The sequence below is a fragment of the Ammodytes marinus genome (genome assembly GCF_949987685.1).
Source record: "Ammodytes marinus genome assembly, chromosome: 20".
Taxonomy (NCBI): Eukaryota; Metazoa; Chordata; class Actinopteri; order Uranoscopiformes; family Ammodytidae; genus Ammodytes; species Ammodytes marinus.
Genome location: NC_137224.1, coordinates 2575972 through 2596390, shown reverse-complemented (window position 1 = coordinate 2596390; position 20419 = coordinate 2575972). Strand labels below are relative to the sequence as shown.

The 20419-nt window shown below is 38.7% G+C and overlaps 1 protein-coding gene across 2 annotated transcripts in view; it reads left to right on the top strand.

The window, feature by feature from the left end:
* The window catches only part of srcap (Snf2-related CREBBP activator protein), a 39431-nt gene that overhangs the window by 12045 nt on the left and 6967 nt on the right, over positions 1–20419 (top strand). For both annotated transcript variants that reach the window (XM_080049465.1, XM_080049464.1), the window contains 25 exons: positions 1428–1597; positions 2288–2372; positions 2880–2969; positions 3864–4037; positions 4666–4880; positions 6728–6905; positions 7285–7421; positions 7721–7890; positions 8217–8546; positions 9023–9209; positions 9724–9893; positions 10342–10493; positions 10878–11090; positions 11560–11721; positions 12290–12436; positions 12773–13108; positions 13701–13876; positions 14209–14522; positions 15035–15242; positions 15665–15829; positions 16592–16788; positions 17616–17730; positions 18444–18569; positions 19105–19281; positions 19635–19718. In XM_080049465.1, the coding sequence (XP_079905591.1) occupies positions 1428–1597; positions 2288–2372; positions 2880–2969; positions 3864–4037; positions 4666–4880; positions 6728–6905; positions 7285–7421; positions 7721–7890; positions 8217–8546; positions 9023–9209; positions 9724–9893; positions 10342–10493; positions 10878–11090; positions 11560–11721; positions 12290–12436; positions 12773–13108; positions 13701–13876; positions 14209–14522; positions 15035–15242; positions 15665–15829; positions 16592–16788; positions 17616–17730; positions 18444–18569; positions 19105–19281; positions 19635–19718 (4478 nt within the window). The remainder of the gene's footprint in view (positions 1–1427; positions 1598–2287; positions 2373–2879; positions 2970–3863; positions 4038–4665; positions 4881–6727; positions 6906–7284; positions 7422–7720; positions 7891–8216; positions 8547–9022; positions 9210–9723; positions 9894–10341; positions 10494–10877; positions 11091–11559; positions 11722–12289; positions 12437–12772; positions 13109–13700; positions 13877–14208; positions 14523–15034; positions 15243–15664; positions 15830–16591; positions 16789–17615; positions 17731–18443; positions 18570–19104; positions 19282–19634; positions 19719–20419) is intronic.

Below are 20419 nucleotides of genomic sequence, written 5' to 3'. Positions count from 1 at the left end.
TATTTGTAGCGTTATTTCTTGTGTTATGTCTTGTTTTCTTTTCTTTTTTTTATACTTTATTTATGAATGTTTTCCTTTTGCAACATAAACACAACATAAAAAAAAATAAAAAAAGATAAAACAAAATAAACAACCAGCACTCTACTCTACAGGTTCCTCCAAGCAATGTTTAGACCAATGGTAAATGGTAGACAAAAGAATAATTTGGAATGTATAGAATAGAATACATAGTTAAAAGAAGAAAAAAAGAGGGGGGGGGGGGTTAGTCTTGGGGCAGGGTCGCTAAGGAATTAAAATAGTTAATGAATGTCTTGTTTTCTATACTGATATTATTATTTTTGGAGTTTTACTATGGACCCTTGTGTACATATTTAATGGGTACCAGTTATTCAAGACCCTTGTAAATGCTCTGTACACAATTTGAAATGGTTTCAATAAAGAAATTGAAAAAATGATATATATGGAAAGATGAAAAAAAAAAAAATGGATCTTACTGCTATAGCACCGGAGCTGAATCATTCGTTCTGAATTGGACGTTGTCATAGCTACACACCAATGACTAAATCCTCTTTGAAATCGTCTACAAAGAAAAAATACATTGCCAAGGTTATTGCGTCTTAGAAAGAATGAACCGTGTTCTTATATTACTGTGTGAATACCAACTGATTATCTGAGCTGAAATACATCTCGGCTCGATATTAGATGATTATATTACTATTATTTGACAGTGCAGTAAAGCATTTTTCAGTGGATTGTAAATGCAACTAGCAATCTTAAGGCTTGGGACTTGTGGAACCTCTCAGTCTGCTGCCGATGTTACCAATGGTAGTTGATTCCTAAAACATGGAGGTGAACATAGACTCAAGTTTAAGGGTTTACTCAATGGTTCATTTTCATGGGTCAGTAGTCCAGTCCTATTTTAATTATATTATCTGACAATGAGTTAGTGGTGCTAAAAAGTCCCAAAGTTAGATGAAGTTATACAGCTTTATATCACAAATAACAGTTTGCGTCAGGGTGCTTCACAATCTGTACAGCCTTGAGTGTTTCCCCTAGATTTTTTTTTCAGCATTGGTGCAGTTTGTCCACAACAAATGGCATGCAATCTGTTCATGTCTGTCTGAATAGCCTAAAACTTTACATTACGTATATCGTTTTGTCCAAGTTACCGGGAAAAATCGGACCCAAGCCAAGAAATTAATAATAGCCCTTGATTTGGATAAGGGAAACAAAGCCCCCAAAATAAACCTTTAGTAGTTTAAAACAAAATGGAATGTTTTAACAAATTCACTTTCCAAAGATCTCAATGCACTATATATCTTTTTGTGATTCAAGACGTTTGTTTCAGCACAGAAATATACTTTTAGTAATCAGAAAACTAGCCTTTTTCATCCTAAATCTATTCTGTCATCTATATTTCCTTCTAGACCGGGACTTTGAGCCTCCGTGTGAGGAAGAGGATGATGAGGAGACTCTGGAGGTGGAGGAGCAGCAGGAGGGGAACGACGCAGAGAGCCACCAGAGAGAGATAGAGCTACTGAAGCAGGAGGGAGAGCTGCCTCTGGACCAACTGCTCAACACGCTCAAAATGCACCAGGTAAACTTAACTTATTACTTACTAGAGCTGCGGGTTTTGTATTCTAAGAAAGAGATATTTACAATGTTTTGGGTTTAAAACATGTAATAAATGTCTCGCTCCGGTGGCAGAGCTGTCTCTAGAACAACTGAATGAATGAATTAATAATTTATTTCAAATATGCAACAACAATACAATAATAAAAATGCATCAACGGGAGTCAGCCCTAGTGACTCCTGCACTGACAAGGCCGCCAAGCACTCTATAAAAATGCCACAACATATTTGAAAAGGGGTGGGAAGAAGTAAAAACTTGTTCAATCCCACCCCACTTCTTAACTGCTCAATACACTCAAAATGCACCAGGTACAACTGTGGAAAAACTTTATGGGACTGGGAAAAACATCAGTGAGCGGAGTGATTTTGTCAGTTTGGTGAACAGTCCCTGAACAGTCGGAGTGACGTTGGACGCTCATATCAGCGCTGCTTCAGAACGCATGGAATGTCTCTCGTCCAATCAAATCACTCGGTCACTCAGAACCAACTGCTGTATAAGAGTTAATAATATTAACAAGAGAAGGGGCCTAACAGTAGGGCCATTTTTACTTGCTGCCATCTTTAATATGTAGGCATCATCTTTACTCTTTAGCCAAGGTAGAAGTCCACAGATGTTTGAATTTAAGTTAAACACTAAATTGGTTGTATTTCACAGGAGGCCGGCTCAGATGAAGAATGCTCTGATGAATCCTCTTCATCCATAGAGGAAGATGGAGAATTCACTGCTAATGAAGAGGACGGTAAGATCACTTTATAAATCTGTTACATGCATTATGGGCACGTGTGAATAGATGTCGATAGTTAGTTAGCCTGCTCTGAATATATATGAATGTGTGTGTGAATGGGAACAGGTCTCCCTTGCAAAAGAGTCTCCGGTCTCAATGGGATTTACCTGTATACATATAAATAAATAAAAATTAGTGATTTAAAGTCAATTTGTCTGTCCGTGAGCTTCTGTAAAGCTGCTAGTTAATATTATAGAAATTCTCAGTGTTGTCACAGTATTTATTATGGTGTCCTATTTATCTCAAACTGTGTCATGTTGGGTCCTTGGGAAATTGGACCTAGAAAGTCCTTGAAAAGTCAGAATTCGAAGTTCAATTTTAATTTTTTTAATACTTTATTGTTAGATTATTTTTATTTTTTTTAAAGAACCCAAACACACAACAGAAAAAGTCAAAGATCGAAGTTGAATTTTAAGAAATGTTTTGACTTTATAATTGATTTCGACCTCTTCCCATTTCCAGCTGAGGATGAGGAGGACACCATTGATGCCCAGGAGAAGGTTGAAGGAACATTGGACCACGCTGAGGAACTGGATGACTTGGCCAAAGAAGGTAATGTCACTAGTTGTTACTTTGTGTATTGCTGCTTTTTGAAAGTGTTGAAAATGTTTTTTTTACATTTATTTAAATATAAGCTGAATATTTATTTCAATAGTTAAACTTTAAATACAAGTTCTGAACTGTGCAGCTAAAGATCTTTGGCTTCTAAGTGTGTGTGTGTGTGTGTGTGTGTGTGTGTGTGTGTGTGTGTGTGTGTGAGAAAGAAAGAGACATATATTCTCAATTTGGGCTTTGAAAAGATATCTTCAAACTATTTTCCTTCCATGTTAGATGGCACCCTACTTTTAATAAAGTTAACATTACGAATTAAATTATTCCTGTAGATTTTCAGCATATCCATCTCATCAAATATTTAGTAAAGCTCTTTTGCCCGTGGAGATCTTTTTAATTCACTCCACATAAAAACCTTATTGATTCTGCCCTCTGCCATTTTGTTTTTAATGATTTCACAGATCGTTTCACCCAGGACAGTTGCAAATCTATAAACTTGCTGACAGAATTGTACAATAAAAATGTGTCATAAATTCGGGGAGACATGCAGATCGACGAAGATCATCATTGCATTTCAGTTAAATAACTGAGCAAATCGGCTCTGTTTTGACTGCCATTTTTAATTTATGTGTACATTGTTTTTGTGACAGTGAGCTGCATTTTAATTCACTTTAAACATTGCCCTCCATAGAAGCTCAGTCCTCTTCACAGCAGATCCGGGTTAGAATCCTGTCCGGGTTGTTCTCTGCATGTCATTCCCCTCTCTGACCCATTTCTTCTCTGTCTCATGGAAAATGCCAAAAAATTATCTTAAAAGAATACAAACTTTGCCCTGGTTAAAAACTGCAGCATTTTAGCTTCTTTCGCTGACACATCTCCTTGTTCCCTTTGTAGGCGACATGACGGTTGAGGAGCTCCTGGAGAAATACAAAGGAGCGTATGCGTCGGACTTTGAGGCTCCGTCTGCGGCCGGTTCTAAAGCCAGTTCTGATTCTGAAGAGTCCGGAGACGAAGAGGAGGAGACGGAGGAAGATGAGAGTGATGCAGAGAGCAACAGTTCCTCCTCAGGTATTATCCAACTCTTAATCTAATTGTTTTAGGTTATTCTTAAAGGTGGATTCTGGAGAATGGTTGTTGTCAAAAAAAATCTGGTGTTTATGCACAGCCTAGGCTCTGTAAACTGGTATGTAAACAAATGGGCCCTACGTAGCTAGCAACCTTCCCATTTACAGACCTTAGGCTTTGTAATACTTCTGTTCAGCACAGAAACTGTATGCTGCATGCTTCAGAATTGGCATGCTCCAGAATCGCTGACTTCATCTTTAATGTATCAGTATGAATGATGGCTTTACATATGCTATTGCATGTTTAATAGACCAGAATATCCACTAGCTCACCTTTTTCTCCTTCGCAATAAGTCATTTCAATGCAATTTTAAATGATTAAAAGTGAAATATTGTAATTTGAATTAATTTAATAGTAAAAAATAAACTTGCTGATTAATGTGTAAGACTTTGTATGTGCAAAATTGTTGAAAAAAACAATAAATACAATGTTGGATTAAAAAAAAAAAAAAATTCAACATTTTCTCACAATAAGTAATTTCAGTGAAATTTAAAATAATTTAAAATGAAATATTGTAATTTTTATTAATTTAATAGTAAAAATTTAATAATTTCACATTTGCTTTTCTCAGATTCCCCGGGCGACAGTGCAGAAGAGGGAGACAGTGCAGAGAGCGAGGAAGAGGAGGAAGATGATGGCTGTGGAGATGAAGGGATGGAGGTTCTGTTAAAGGAGGGAGAGAACAGTCCGCCTGCCGCCAGCGCTCGTCCGAAGAAAGAAATCAGTCACATCGCTGCTACAGCCGAGAGCCTGCAGCCCAAAGGATACACTCTGGCTACTACTAAGGTACGTCTAGAATAATTACATTCATTACTTTTTTTACGTTTGCATTTATTTATTTGTGTAGTGTCTTTCTTAACACTGTTACAAAGAGCTAAACAAAGGAAAATAATACCTCATTTAGATTAATATTTTGTTGTAATGTAAAATGTCTTCAATTCAGTCTCAAAAACTGTCTTCAAGCTCATATTTTATAAGGGGAGCTTCAAAATGGTCTTATAATAATCCGTTTGCTTTTTAAGTTACTGTTGAAATTGCCCTGTCCTGGAGAAACGCTATGTAATTCTCCACTGCACAGGTTTGCAGTGTGGTTAAAATGACAATATAGTTCTCAGTGTTTCCCCTAGAATTTTTTTTAGGCCCGGTGGTAAGAGCTGATGAAGAGTATGCGCGCCGCGTGGGTATCAAATTTCTAGAAGAAATTGACCAAAACGAACCCCATTTGGGATGAGCCTCTTTTAAAAGCCCGTTAAGAATGAGGGCATAGGGTTATGCTTTCACATTCAGTACGTTTGTACATGTGGTGTTTCTCACAGGATTTTTAGATCCTGCTGGGTGAGAATGGACCTTCTAGGGGGGTCTGGGGGTATCCCCCTGCAGAAGAAAACTTTATCCTTTTAAAGTTAAATGCATCAATCTGGTGCACTTTGAGCGGTGAAATCTGATTAATTATGTGCTCTGTAAACAACTGTCATATGTCCTGCCTATAACTATTTCCTGTAATAATTTGGAGACACAAGCCATGTAAACTATTGAAGAAAAACACGTGGATTTCAATAAAAAACAATAAACACTAAGATCTAATATAGACAGGTCCTGTCTAGGACTCATTTCTGGAATAATCTGAATCACCTAACCTTGAAGCTAGCCTACTGACTTTTTTTTTTATTTATTTTTTAGGCAAATAGCCTTGTTGAAAATAAATAAAACATAGGCTACACATCATGATTAGCCTATTAACATGTGTGCTACATAAGGCAAATTCCCTATTCCGACCATTATATTTCATCTAGCCTATTTCTCAATTTAAAACATAAAAATAAAGTAGCATTGAAAATACAAAAAAATAAAGCTTGTAGCCCCACTATGGCCTGCTGTTTTCAAGATAACTTAACAGTTAAAACAATAAATACATTAATATGTCCCTTGAAAATAAATGAATGCTCTTCTGAGAATGGCAAAGACAGTAGCAGTGTGGCACTTCTGTAAACTTACTGAAACGTGTGCATGCCGTTTTTTCAGCGCTGTCTCTGCTGTTGATACAGATTGGTTGTGTTGCCACGGCGACGTAGCGATTTCAACTTTCTAAGTTTTGCTCAGCACTTTTTCCTGTTCAACGTCCCTGTTACTGAGTCCTTAATATTTCCACAGAGCAGGCGCTGGTTTTATTTTCGCCACTAGTTCAGCGTTTGCTTGCTAGTCATGCTCCTGCTCATTGGCTTCCGTGTTTAACAAGTGCGCACCGAATGCACACGCGCATCGAGCCGCGCGCAGACACACACACACACGCAGACACACAGATCAGCTGATGGGATGATCAAACGAGAGGTTGTAAAGACAGGCGCACACGAGGGGTAGACCGACAGTGCCGCGCAGACGCGCGCAAATGATTATTACGGAATCAATGAAAGATTGATTTAAAAAAAAAAAAAAAAAAAAAAAAAATGTTTTAAGTCAGGCTGCTGTTGGCCTGGCGGGGGGTCTCGTTGGCCTGGCGGCCCCGCCAGGCCTGTATAATGGTAGGGGAAACACTGGTTCTTGTTGTATCTTATATTACTTTTACGTGACTTTTAAAATGCAAAAAAAAACAATTCTGGGTGATTAATATTTTCTTCTTCTCTTCACATAATTAGGTCAAAACCCCGATCCCCTTCCTGCTCCACGGCCAGTTGAGAGAGTACCAGCACATTGGTCTGGACTGGCTGGTCACCATGTACGAGAAGAAACTCAACGGCATCTTGGCTGATGAGATGGGACTGGGGAAAACCATCCAGACCATCGCTCTGCTGGCTCACCTCGCATGTGAAAAAAGTAAGAAACTTCGCCATGCTGCTTTTAGTCATTTAAAAATATTTAAATGTTTATTTCTGTCTTTTTGTAGTCACTTTTGTAGCAACTGCTATTTCCGAGACTAATTTCTGTTTTTTTGTTGTGACACTAAAATTATAGAAAATAAAGTTTTGGGTTCAAGAAATGGTTGAGAAGTGATTGAAAATAATAGTTTAGATTTATTGAATTTAAAAAAGATTGTTAGGCCTAAACCTTCCTGGCACCCAAGCAACAGCAACCGTTACACTTTATACCTCAACCTCGGTTTCTCACAAGTTTAAAGGTCATTGAATTGATTAAAATTGACACTTTACACAGTGATCTAACTCAGATATTCCATCTTTTTCTTGTCTGTGTTCAGGTAACTGGGGCCCTCACCTGATCATCGTGCCGACCTCTGTGATGCTGAACTGGGAGATGGAGCTGAAGCGCTGGTGTCCCGGGTTTAAGATCCTCACGTACTTTGGAAGCCAGAAGGAGAGAAAGCTCAAGAGACAGGTAAGGACTTCTGAATGGTATATTAGGGCTGTCCCTTGTTTGGAATTCTCTGTCAAATTGTATTGGCCCGTTCAATACAGAGATTTGATTATTTGCAATACTATTTGGTGATCAGAAAAGTGCATTGGAGTTAGATATTTGTCTTTTTGATTAGATCACAGAAAACAGAACGATACTATTTTTCTTTTTTTATTCAAATCTTGACTTTCAGAGGGCAGCCAATATGTTGCGCACTCTATCCACTACGCCACCGGAGTACCCGATTGTTAAAACTATATTATTTATTTTTTCATTCTTAGGGTTGGACCAAGCCGAATGCGTTCCACGTGTGCATCACTTCCTACAAGCTGGTGCTGCAGGATCACCAGGCCTTCAGGCGGAAGTCCTGGCGTTACCTGATCCTGGACGAGGCGCAAAACATCAAGAACTTCAAGTCCCAGCGCTGGCAGAGTCTGCTCAACTTCAACAGGTCAGGGGAGAGGACATTTGACATTTTTTTATATAAAGCACTTTGTGATTTTATATCTGTGAAAGGTCACATTTAAATTATTATTATTATTATTTTTTTTTTTGGCATTTTCAATGGGGAGACAGAAAGAGGGGTGGGGGTGATATTGTGCCACAGAGCGCCCCGTGTAAACAAACTCAACTTATTACTTACATGAGCTAGGGGTTTGTATTCTAAGAAAGAGACATTTACAAAGGTTTAGGTTTAAAAAATGTAATAAATGTGCGAACACTGATGCACCAACTGTCCATAATATAAACCTCTACTCTTTCCTCTTCCCTTTCCAGCCATCGTCGGCTACTGCTAACAGGAACTCCTCTTCAGAACAGCCTGATGGAGCTGTGGTCTCTGATGCATTTCCTCATGCCGCACGTCTTCCAGTCACACCGGGAGTTTAAGGAATGGTTCTCCAACCCGCTCACGGGAATGATCGAGGGCAGTCAGGAATACAACGAAGGCCTGGTGAAAAGACTTCACAAGGTGCTGAGGCCGTTTCTGTTGAGGAGAATCAAGATCGACGTGGAGAAACAAATGCCAAAGAAATACGAGCACGTGGTTCGCTGCCGGCTGTCCAAGAGGCAACGCTTCCTCTACGACGACTTCATGGCTCAGGCCTCGTAAGTTGTTGTTATAAATGGAGAATTTAATATACTGCAGGAGATTTATACAGGGCTTTTCTGAGCACTTAAAGTCACTGAACATACAAAAAAAAAACGTTATTAAAGCTGTAGTGCGTAACTTTTTCATACACATTGACAAACGAGTTGACACAAAGTTGATTAAGCCTATCGGCTCCACAGAACTCTCTCTGTATTTCTCAGTATTGCAGCGTTTATAAACTGGTGTCGCCCCCTGACACTGGCACAGGAGCTAAAGACATTTTTCAGTTGTTTATTCTACTGCTAAGAAAAAACCTGGACGTACAGCAGACTTAAAAAGGAGAAAATAACACTTAAACAGTGTTTAAAAAGCGTGAGGATTAGCTGGGGAAAGGAAATCTGAAGAGGTTTTATGGGCAGTTTTGAAAGAAGAAAGGACTTGGCAGTATTTCACACTACTCAACTCATCACCCGTTTTGTTTTCTGACCCACAGGACCAGAGAAACACTGGCCAGCGGTCACTTCATGTCTGTGATCAACATCCTGATGCAGCTGCGTAAAGTGTGTAACCACCCCAACCTGTTTGACCCCCGTCCCGTCCAGAGCCCCTTCATCACCAAGCCCATCGTCTTCCACACTGCCTCTCTGGTGCAGGACGCCCTGGAGGTCAACCCGCTAAAGGTAAGCAGCAAAGGAATAACCAGAAAAAAACATTAAACGCCTTAGTAAATCAAACTTGGAAGAGCAATCACACTAGCTACCTTTCCATCTTAATGTGAAGCAAATATTTTGAAAGTTGGAAAACGCACCTAATTCAGTTCTTTTTAGCGAACTTTCAAAAATATTCGCTAAAAAGAACTCGATTAAGTGTGTTTTCCATCAAGTGGTTGGAGTGGATATACTACACTAGTTTGGTCTGAAGAGGGTGCTATAGGCAGCTTTCCATAACATGGCTGTATTAAAGAGTACAATAAGTAGATGTTGCAAACTGGAAACTAAACGAACATGGAGGTCAATCCTCTAAAGGTTAGTATTAGAAGGGTCCAAATCCAACCCGTGGACCTTTACTGCAGGTCATCCCCCCTCTCTCTCTCTGTCTCCCCATTTCAACTCTGTACTATCTAATAAAGCTGGAAAATGCCCAAAAACAATAATAATAATAATAATAATACTGTTTGTTTTTTTCCGTCCTCAGCGCTGCGACCTGTCCATGTTTGACCTTGTTGGTTTGGAGAGCCGCGTGTCCCGTTACCAGGGAGACGTGTTCCTGCCGCGACACAAAGTCTCTCGTGTTCTCATCCAGGAGATCGTGGATTCACCTGAACCTCCTCCCAGACCCAGACCCATACGCATGAAGGTCAACAGGTAAATACATACTCATACAAGGCTCTTACAAGGCTTTCATAGACCTCTGCTTTATACAGTTGCACTTGGTCTGATATGTAACAATGGGTGTCAGGAGTGAGTCTAAAGACAGTGATAACTGAACTAAATTATAGAATAAAGCTATCTCTTCCTCCCTTTGTCTGTCTATCTTTCTCTCTCCACTGCACACTCAGTCACTACTATGCATGCTTAAAGGAAGCAGGATTATAACTTTAATTTAGCACATTATTTTTAAATATTTTATTTCATTAATTCTTTTTTTTTTTTCATCCAATTTTGACGATGTTTAGATAAATGTGTTGGTTTGTAAGCGCTAAGGGAGCATGTTTTAATAAAACCTGTGAACCTTACCTTTTTAAATGTCTTTTATTTCATGTTTCTATGTGCTACAGAGGCTTAGATTTTAAGGTTTCTGTGTTTTTTCCAGGATGTTCCAGCCGCCTCCTAAAGGTGAGAATCGTCCGGTTCTGCTGATGAACAAACCGACGTGTTCCGTTCCTCCTGCCGCTCAGACGCCCAAACCAACCGCTGTGTCTGAAGCCACGGCAACGCCTACACCTGCTCCTGTAGTGCAGCAAGGTGAGTTACAGAAAACATTTGAAACCTAATAAGCTTCATTGGTCGCTTTTGAGAGGACGCTAAATGACCTAGAGGCAGACACATCTGGCTTTAGGTGTTCTGTCTGACGTATTTATGATTATAGTCGACCTTGGGGAAATATTTGCTGGTTTAGTTGTTATGTTTTTTTGAATTGTTTTGTGTAACTTGTGTTTGTGTATGTGTGACTGTACTGCTGCTTGTGTTGGCCAGGACACTCTTGAAAATGAGATTTTTGATATCAATTAGGTATTTTCCTGTTTAAAGGTTTAAAAAGTGAAAAGGGTAAAAAAAATAGTTCTAGACAATTTTGTATTTTTTAATTACAACTCATTGTTTTCATATCTCCTTTTTTTGTTTTTCCAGTGGTGTGTACAGTAGCCACGGTGCCCCCTCCCCCGCGCCCCTCCATGCATCTCTCTGCTCAGACGGCGGTGCGACACAACGCTCCAAAGTCTGTGTTGACTGTCCGACCGCCCGGCGCCGCCTGCACCATCGGAATACCAGCCCACCCCAGCCCCGGGAACATCATGCCCCAAAGGGTGCTACTCAGCCCGGATATGCAAGCTAGGCTGCCCTGTACGTTTGTCTTAATGAATAGATTAGCCCTTATAATGTCTTGGTTTGCCTTGTAAGTCTGTCTCGATTAAAATATATATAGTTATTCACTCTTATCTTGTTTAAAATTGAATTACCCTTAGAGATAGCTGTCAGTTTGATTACATTTATTTTTTTATCACCTTTTTATTTACTTAAAGGTGTGTAGAAGGTATTAGTGTTTTTCAGAACAGACTTGGTAGAAGTAGAATATAATATTCACAAGTATGTTTTAATTAGTGTATAATCACTTGAAAATAAAGTTGGCATGAAGCAAGGGAGCTTTGCAATCTAGAATCTTTCCAATAGATGCCACTAAATACTCATCTTTTTAAACATTTTTTTACATTGTTGTAAATACTTTTTCGTCATTAACCTTTAAACAAAGAATAACTGACTTTTAGTAAACTAAATATAACATTGTTATTTTTTAAATAATTTCCTCCCTTAGCTGGTGAGGTGGTGAGCATCGCCCAGCTGGCCTCGTTGGCAGGGCGACCCGTGTCCTCCTGTCAGGGCAGTAAACCCGTCACCTTCCAGCTCCAGGGGAACAAACTCACTCTGTCTGGAGCCCAAATCCACCAGGTCCCCGGACCCGCACGCCCCGTACAAGGTGAGTGATTGAACTGACTGACTGATACATACTGTGGGTGAATGGATAAAATGTTATCTATCATTCTTGATGGTATGCCTGTTTTCACATAAACATCCATAACCAAAATAAAAGTTGTAGAAGCGGGCTCTTTTTCAGGTAACGTAAGTAAGGATACAATCTAAAAGGTTACATTAATAGATCATTCTTTCAAATCAAAAGACAAAGCTTTTGAATAAAGATAAGAAAACAAAAACTAATTTTTGTACATTAAAAAAAAAATGTAGTGGCATTGCTGGCAATTTCAATGTGTACTTTTTATTGTAGTGTTTGACTGCCTGACTGATGTGTACTGTTGGTGAATGGAAAAAAGGGTTGTCGATCAGTGGCATCATTTATACACTATTGACCCACACATGAACATACAATACCAAAAATGAAATGATAGAAGTAGGCACTTTTTCCAGTAACGTTAGGTAGTGATACAAATTTAACTGTAACTTATACATCTAGAATAGTGAGTTAAGTTTAAAGTGGACTTGTATAATGTTGATATCTTTTGGGCTTACCTGTTGAACTTATGGTCCAGGTAATGTAATGCACCTCGTGTCCAGTGGAGTGCAGCATCACCTCATCAGCACGCCGGTCTCTGTCCAGAGCTCAGCTAACACTCATCCTGGCTGCTCCTCCTCCTCTGCCCTGCCCTCCAACAGGCTGCCACACAATGTCACGCAAGGTATTTAACAGGAATTAACTAAATATATTAGAGGTTTTTTTTACGATATCCTATCACTGTGAATTTTTTTAACGTAAACTGAAAAATAAATGCTCAGCTACCTCCTTTATGATTAACACAAGATATTGACGAGCTAAAATATTTCTCCAATTGCTACAATGAATATGTTTTGAGTAAATTAACCTATTGAAAAAAAATTAATGTTGCTGATAAAGTGGATGCAATAAAAATCCCTTTTTGAATTAGTTTAAAGAGGGAAAAAAAATCTCACTAAGAGTTGACTAAACACTGAACACCTTTTTAAGAATCTTGTTTCTCTTTGTTTTGTCTCCTCAGTGGCCCCCACCATGGTTAGCAGTCCCGGCGTGGTGAAGATCGTAGTGCGTCAGTCAGCAGGCAAGGAGGGCGGTGCCGTGCCTACTCTGGCAGTAGCCCCTTCACCTCGAGTTATCCCCCAGATTTCCCCTTCCCCAAACCCCCACCCCCACGCCAACCCCAACACTACCCCCATCAGAGCCACTATCGCCCCACTGCAGATCACACAGCGCACCCCTGGTCCTGCTACTGCTCACTACACCATAGCACCTCCCACTGGGACCATCGCTTCACCACACACCCCGCGCCCTGTACTCAAAGTAGTGCAGCCTCCTACAACCAGCTCAGAGCAGACAGGTGAGAGAATGAGCTACAGGTGTTTATTTATAATGATGGATGTATTAACGCATGGCAAGCACTAGGAGTCACATAGTTACTGCAACCTTACAGTATTTAATTGTTTCCATCAACCCCACCTTTTTTTAGCTACTTAGAGTTCTATCCTTTTATAGTCTTTATTCAAGAGCGTTGTCTTTCGATTTGTAAGAATGATTTCTGATTTTGTAATTCTTTTCCTCAAACTCTTAGCCTGGTGAGACTAGCCTGATAATTCAAAAAAATTAAATAAAAAATTATCTTTTATAGGACTGAAATTCGGTTTGTTTGAAATGTTTAAGAGATTATATGGTTTTTGTTAGCTAAAATAAAATCAAGCTAATCCATGCTAATTTTTCCTGCAGATTTCAGTCATTAACAACATGCTTCTTTATTTATTTAGACAGGTGTAGAGTAGCTGGAAAATAAAATAAAATTGGTAAAAGTACAATATAGCCTAATTAAAACTGTTACAGTTAGAGTTTGGTAGATTTAAGATAGTATGTTTAAATTGGTTAAAGGATATCATGGTATTCATTTAAATTCTTTGTTTTCTCCTCTATTCTCCCTTCAGCTCCGGTTCTGATGACCTCATCGGCCTCTGCCTCCAAGTCGTCAGCGGCAACGCGTGACGGCAGCAGCAGCAGCAGCCAGACCCCAGCTAGCACCAAGTCCAGACCGAGCGCCAAACACACGCGCCCTCCACCCAGGAGAACGCCACGCCCACCTCCTCGCTCGCCCTTCTACATGGTAAGAACCAACAAACACTCTTTATTGCGTCATGGCAAGATACCTAAAATAAGCCTTTCTCTTACTTAAAAACAAAACAAAAAAAAAACATTACTTCTACATTTTTAACACAATAAACATGAGGTCACAATTAAATTTGATTTTTTTTCACAGATGGCTCACTTTAATTTGTACGTCATAACTGCATTTACTACATTTTCAATTAGGCTCTTTGTCAATATCAGGAAGTCTACAGGATCATTGGAAACATGATAAATGCTGTTTCATCCCAGTTTTTTAGCATTTGTGTTACATTTCTTCACCTCACTAATATTCACCCTCTCCCTCCACAGTCCTGGCTGGCAGATAGCAACAAACAGCAGCGCGACAGTCGACTGGATTTCATCTTCCGAGTGAACGAGCTTCACTGTGGGGCAAAGCCGGCGTATGGGAAGGAGGTTTTGGACTTTCTGACGTTCCTCCCCGGAGCTAGACCATCTCCGGCCGCCCTCAGTCCCCAGGGAGAGTGGGGTCGCTCTGGGCATAGCAGCTGCCTCTACGCACAGGGGCACAACCAGGATGACTTCTGGTTCAAGAGCCGCGCCGTGAGAGAAGCTATCAAAACCATCGATGATAGGCTGGATATGCTCAATCACATTATAGACAGGTAGATACATTTAGTACTTTTACATTTTTATTTTTTAAGTTTTCCTTTGTACTTTTTGTTGGGGATACAAGAGCTTTAAACCCAAATCTATAAAATCCTTTCAACTTTGTAATTTGGGAAGTTAGTTGTTCCATGATAGTAAAGCATCTGAAAAGAGTGATAAGCATATTTATATATCCAAATTAAAGATATTGTCATTTAAGTTTGATAAACTTTACAGAAATTCGGTTAAGATGAGGTGGGGCTATGCTCTGGTTGTTATTACACTCTTAAGTATTTTGAACCAATCATGGCAGTGATTGGTTACGTGAATGTTCTATAAAAAAGTGTAGCCTAGAGTCAAATATTGTTTTTGGACTAAGTTTAATAATATTTATTTATGATATATTTTTGTAAAATCCTATTGAGACACCCAACTTTGATATCATTTATTGATTTTGTACTATATTAAACCATGTATCCCCAGGCTTTAACTAATACTTAAATATGTGACTGTATTTTTCCCATCATAGGTTTACCTTTGCGATTCCCCCCGTGGAGGCTCCTCAGATCTCGATGCACAGCTGCCACCCTCCTCCGTCTCTGAGCCACAAACAGGCCGTGTTCAACTCTACGCTTTCTAACCAAGTGGCTCCGCTCACTAAAAACCTCCATCGCATCCAGTGCTACATGAGGACGCAGTTCCCCGACCTCAGGCTCATTCAGTACGATTGTGGTAAGGTTTCATTTTAACTTAAGTGTTATTTCAGTTTTTTGCAATGTTTACAGACTTTTTCAGAGTTGTTCCTGCTATTTTTTTATATTTATTTTAAAAGCAGCTTAAATATGAATGTTTAGGATGGTAAAATGCTAACAAAAAAAAACATATATAAAAAAATAAATGTTTAACAATCAACGATATGACATCCAGACCACAATTGAGATGACAGTTTGATTTCGGCATCAATAGTGGAATGACTTATAAAAACTAAATTAAAAACTATCCAGTGTTAAGAAAGAAGTTGAATAATTCAAAGTAAAAAGTTTAAGTGCCACAGTAAGCAATGCTAAAGTTTTTTTTATTTAATTTTTTCTGCACATACCTAGAGCTGCGAGTACTACTCTACTATTCTAACTGTGTCCCCCTCTTGTGTGCAGGTAAGCTTCAGACCCTCCACACTCTCCTGAGGAAGCTGAAGACGGGAGGCCACAGAGTTCTGATCTTCACTCAGATGACGAGGATGTTGGACGTGTTGGAACAGTTCCTCAACTACCACGGACACATCTACCTCAGACTGGACGGCAGCACACGCGTGGAGATGAGACAGGTTAGGACTGGCAGGATGTTAAAATAACCATAGATTTGTTTGTGATTTAAGTTTTTTTATAACAGTATATATAAAACAACAATTTACAAAAAAAAAATTATGTATTTTGTGCATTTATTTGATTCCCAATCATGATATACTGGTAATAGTCTTAATATGGATTTAACAACTGATGCAAAATAATAACATTTTACACATGCAATAAAAACAATGATTAATAGGTTAACTATGGAAATTCAGCTTGTGGAGATGAGACGGGTTAGTTAGTACTGGCAGGATTTTTTTTAAGAATGTGGCTAAAAATACTATACAAGTAAATAACATGCAGTGATTTTGTTAGTTTCCTTTGTTTGGAACATAAGTTGTATTGAGTTACACGTGCATCTATAATAATTAGAATATCATGGAAAAGTCCATTCAAAAAGTGAGACTTTCATATATTCTAGATTCATTATACAAAGTGAAATATGTTTGGTCTTTCTTTTGTTTTTAATTTTGATGATAACGGCTTTCAAAATATTAGAATATTATCATATCGAACAATCAATCATAATAAGGATTTATAAAACAGAAATGTCGAGCTTCTTAAAAGTGTGTTTATAATGAATCTAGAATATATGAAAATGTAACTTTCTGAATTAAATTACAGAGAAAAAAAATACTTTTCATGCTAATTATCAAATTTTCCCCCTCCTCCCCTTATATCTATCTATTATCTGTATCTAATTCTTATTCTCTCTCTCATCCCCCTCCCCTTCTCAGTCCCTGATGGAGCGCTTCAACGCAGACCGGCGAATCTTCTGCTTCATCCTGTCGACCCGTAGCGGCGGCGTGGGCGTGAACCTGACGGGAGCCGACACCGTGGTCTTCTACGACAGCGACTGGAACCCGACCATGGACGCTCAGGCCCAGGACCGCTGCCACCGCATAGGACAGACCAGAGACGTGCACATATACAGGTGACGGCTAAGAAGGGCTTTTATATTGTGGTATATTGTTATGGGGACACATTTATTTATTTGCACACACTCAACACACTCAACAAATACATTAACACATGTAAAGATTAAAAGAGTATGTGCTGGAGAGGTCAGAAACTCGAATGGGCTTATCGAGTGACCTCTCCAGCTCTCCTTCTTAGCCTTCACATATACAGGTGAAGGCTAAGAAGGGCTTTTATCTTTTATAGGGCTTTTAAATTGTATTATACTTTATATTGTTATGGGGTTTATATGACATACACATATACAGGTGAGGGCTTAGAAGGGCTTTTATATTGTCAAACTTTATTTGTATAGCACTTTTCATACACAAATTGCTTTACTGTAGGCCTATATACAATTAAAATAAAATAAGAAAACAGAACGATACCACCCCATCCCCTTTCCCTCCCTACAAAATGTGGTATACTTTATATTATTATGGGGTATATATGACGTACACATATATACAGGTGACGGCTTAGAAGAGAACTGGTTGACTCAAACTGAATTGGAAGTTGTTTAAATTGAATTGAAGAAGTGCATTCATAGGAGCAATATGTTAGCTTGATTTCTTTACTTAAAGTAGCTTAGAGGAATTTTGAGTTTCTAACACTTTTGTCCAAATAGGCTGCTAGAACCAACAAAAATGTATAGTTCCTCGTAGCCACTTTAAATAGTAGGAAATAGAATTTTACTAAATCACACCCGTCTTTTTTCTGAACAACAATTCCCCCATCATAAAGAAAAGTGATTTCGATTATGTATATTTTTTGATGCAATTTTATTTGTATGTCTCTCTCCAGGCTGATCAGCGAGCGCACAGTGGAGGAGAACATTCTGAAGAAAGCCAATCAGAAGCGGCTGCTGGGAGACATGGCCATCGAAGGAGGAAACTTCACCACCGCTTTCTTCAAACAGGTAGGGGGTTAATTTTCATAAATGTATGAATTGCAGTGAGAAGGATTTTTATTTATTTTTTCATTTATACATATGTTTTTTTTTGTTGTTTTTTTTGTGTGTGTGCGCGCTTGTGTGCTGATCTGCTAATATTAATATGTAAATGTATTTTGGGTGTTGCTCTATATAAGCCTGTACAGGTTTCTGCCACACCCACACATGTATTTTTAATTTTTTTTACTACATGTTTTTTTAAATCTATTTTGTATGTGGAATAAAATAAACATAAACATAAAAACATAATTTACAGTGGACCAACTTAATCATAAAATGTATTTGACCAACAATACTTTTTTTTTTTTTTTTTGAACCTAATACTCACTTTATGGAAATACATTGGGGGTTTCTCCTTAACTTATATAGTTCCATACGGGAAACAGGATAACACCTATTGTTCCATAATTAATTTCACCATAATAATCACAGTCACTGTTCGTTCATTGTTTATTGTCTATCTGTATGCACCTTATTCACCAAGACAAATTCCTTGTTGGTGTAAAACCCTTCTTGGCAATAAAATCCTTTCTGATTCTGTAAGTAAAAATAATTGCTCTTTATTTGGTGTTAATGTCAGGCGGTTGGCAGGTTCAAGTACCTCCTTATTGTTGTACTGGCAGACATTTTCCTGTGCTGAATATGAACTGAATAAATATATATCTCTCTTTGTCCCATAGACAACAATCCACGAGCTGTTTGATATGAACGAGGGGGAGAAGAGAGAGATGGCCGTGGAGCTGACCGTGCCCCAAGAGCCAGAGGAGGAAACTGGCAGCAAGCAGAGCACCACTATTCTGGAGCAGGTGAGATGCATCACATGGGCAATATACTCCTGTATGATGATTTATTCATGACAATTTAATACATATACTGAGCCAAGAATAAAGTTATTTAATAATCTTCTCAGCCCTTTTCGAATATGTAAAACATGTGCTGGACAGTTTTGTGCTTTTTGCATTGATTGTAAATATTACTTTTTTATGCATGTCCACTTTATACAAGTGATTTCTTTTTTTTTTTTTTTTTTTTTTTTTACTTGTTCTGAATCAATACATTTCCCATTCCAAATTTCCAAAATACAGCTCCGGAAATAATTAAGAGACCAGTCTGGATTGTTCTTAAATCTTCATCTCTACATAACTTATTGAAAAAGGCTCTTAAAGATAAAACATGTATTGGAATTTGGTAGAAAAGTTGTCAGTAGTTTATATTATAAAACTAAAATGTTCATTCTACTCAAACAGTCTCTTGTTTTTTTCCTGGGCTGTATATCAAACAACCAAGCCTTTTCTAACCAAAATGGCTGTTTACTTGATCATGTGTAAATGCTTGTTGCAGGCCCTGTGTCGAGCGGAGGACGAGGAGGACATCGTGGCAGCGTCCCAGGCCAAAGCAGAGCAGGTGGCAGAGCTCGCAGAGTTCAACGAGAACATCCCATTGGACGACGGGGGGGAACAGGAGGAAGTGGAGGAGCTGTCGAAGGCCGAGCAGGAGATAGCTGCTCTGGTGGAACAGGTAAAATAATCACTCAGTCCTGCAGCGGAATTATTAATTTAAAAATAAAGCATTTGTTTGTGCTTGTTAAAGAGAACAAATAATGCTTTGTTTAGGAAGTTTAGAAGCATAGAAATGTCAAAGTTCTACCAATGATTCTATACAAAAAAATGTATGAATTGCAGTGAGAAGGATTTTGTGACAGAGGTTTAAAGTTTGTATTGTGTGAGAAAATACTTTGTGATTCCGGAGAATACCCCCCCCCCCCCCCCATATTTACTGAAAAAAGTTCAGTAAAACCAACAATGCCCCCACAGATGTTAGTGTGTCTCCAAAAGTGAATTGTTTCTGAAATTTTCTCTGCCTATCCCCAGCTCACTCCCATTGAGCGCTACGCCATGAACTTCCTGGAAGCCTCGTTAGAAGACGTTTGCAAAGAAGAGCTGAAACAGGCAGAGGTAACGACACATACTTATCTTTGCTTATTTCGTACCATCAACCACAGATCCGTTATTTGAATTCACAGATGCACAAAGTAACTGAACCACATTGACAATACTGTTTTCCTGAAGTAAATACTAAGGCTGTAACTAATGGTTATCTTCTTAATCAATTGGTTAATTTTTTCCAAATTATGGGTGGGCGAAAAATCAAAAATGACATGTTACAAATCACTTTATTTCGATCATCCAATCATACAAAGTGTCACGTAATGCTGTTCTGCCGTCGGCATGAGACTTTGCTTCTCTGGCTCTCTCCTGTGGCTTATTGCATCTCACAGACTCACATGCAGAGGCAACACACTCACATCCCACCCATCCAGACTCGGGACGGTGTGTGACGTAGTATGCAGTGCACGCTGTAGGTGTGTTTACCGATAGAGATGAGAGCAAGGGAAGGGTTTATCGAGTTAAAAAAATCAAAATAAACGTAATTTAAGAAAAAAAAAGATTATCAAATTTCTCAGCCTCTGTAGCAGATACAAATATGACCATAAAAAATAACATTTGAAAGCTTCAACCCTTAATTTTAACTGTCAATCATTGCCTTTTCCCAAAAATTCATGATTTTAAAAAAATACATGGATAAACAACAACAACATAAATAATGAAAAATAACTCTACAAACCACGTATATGCCTAACGCCACTAATTTAGCT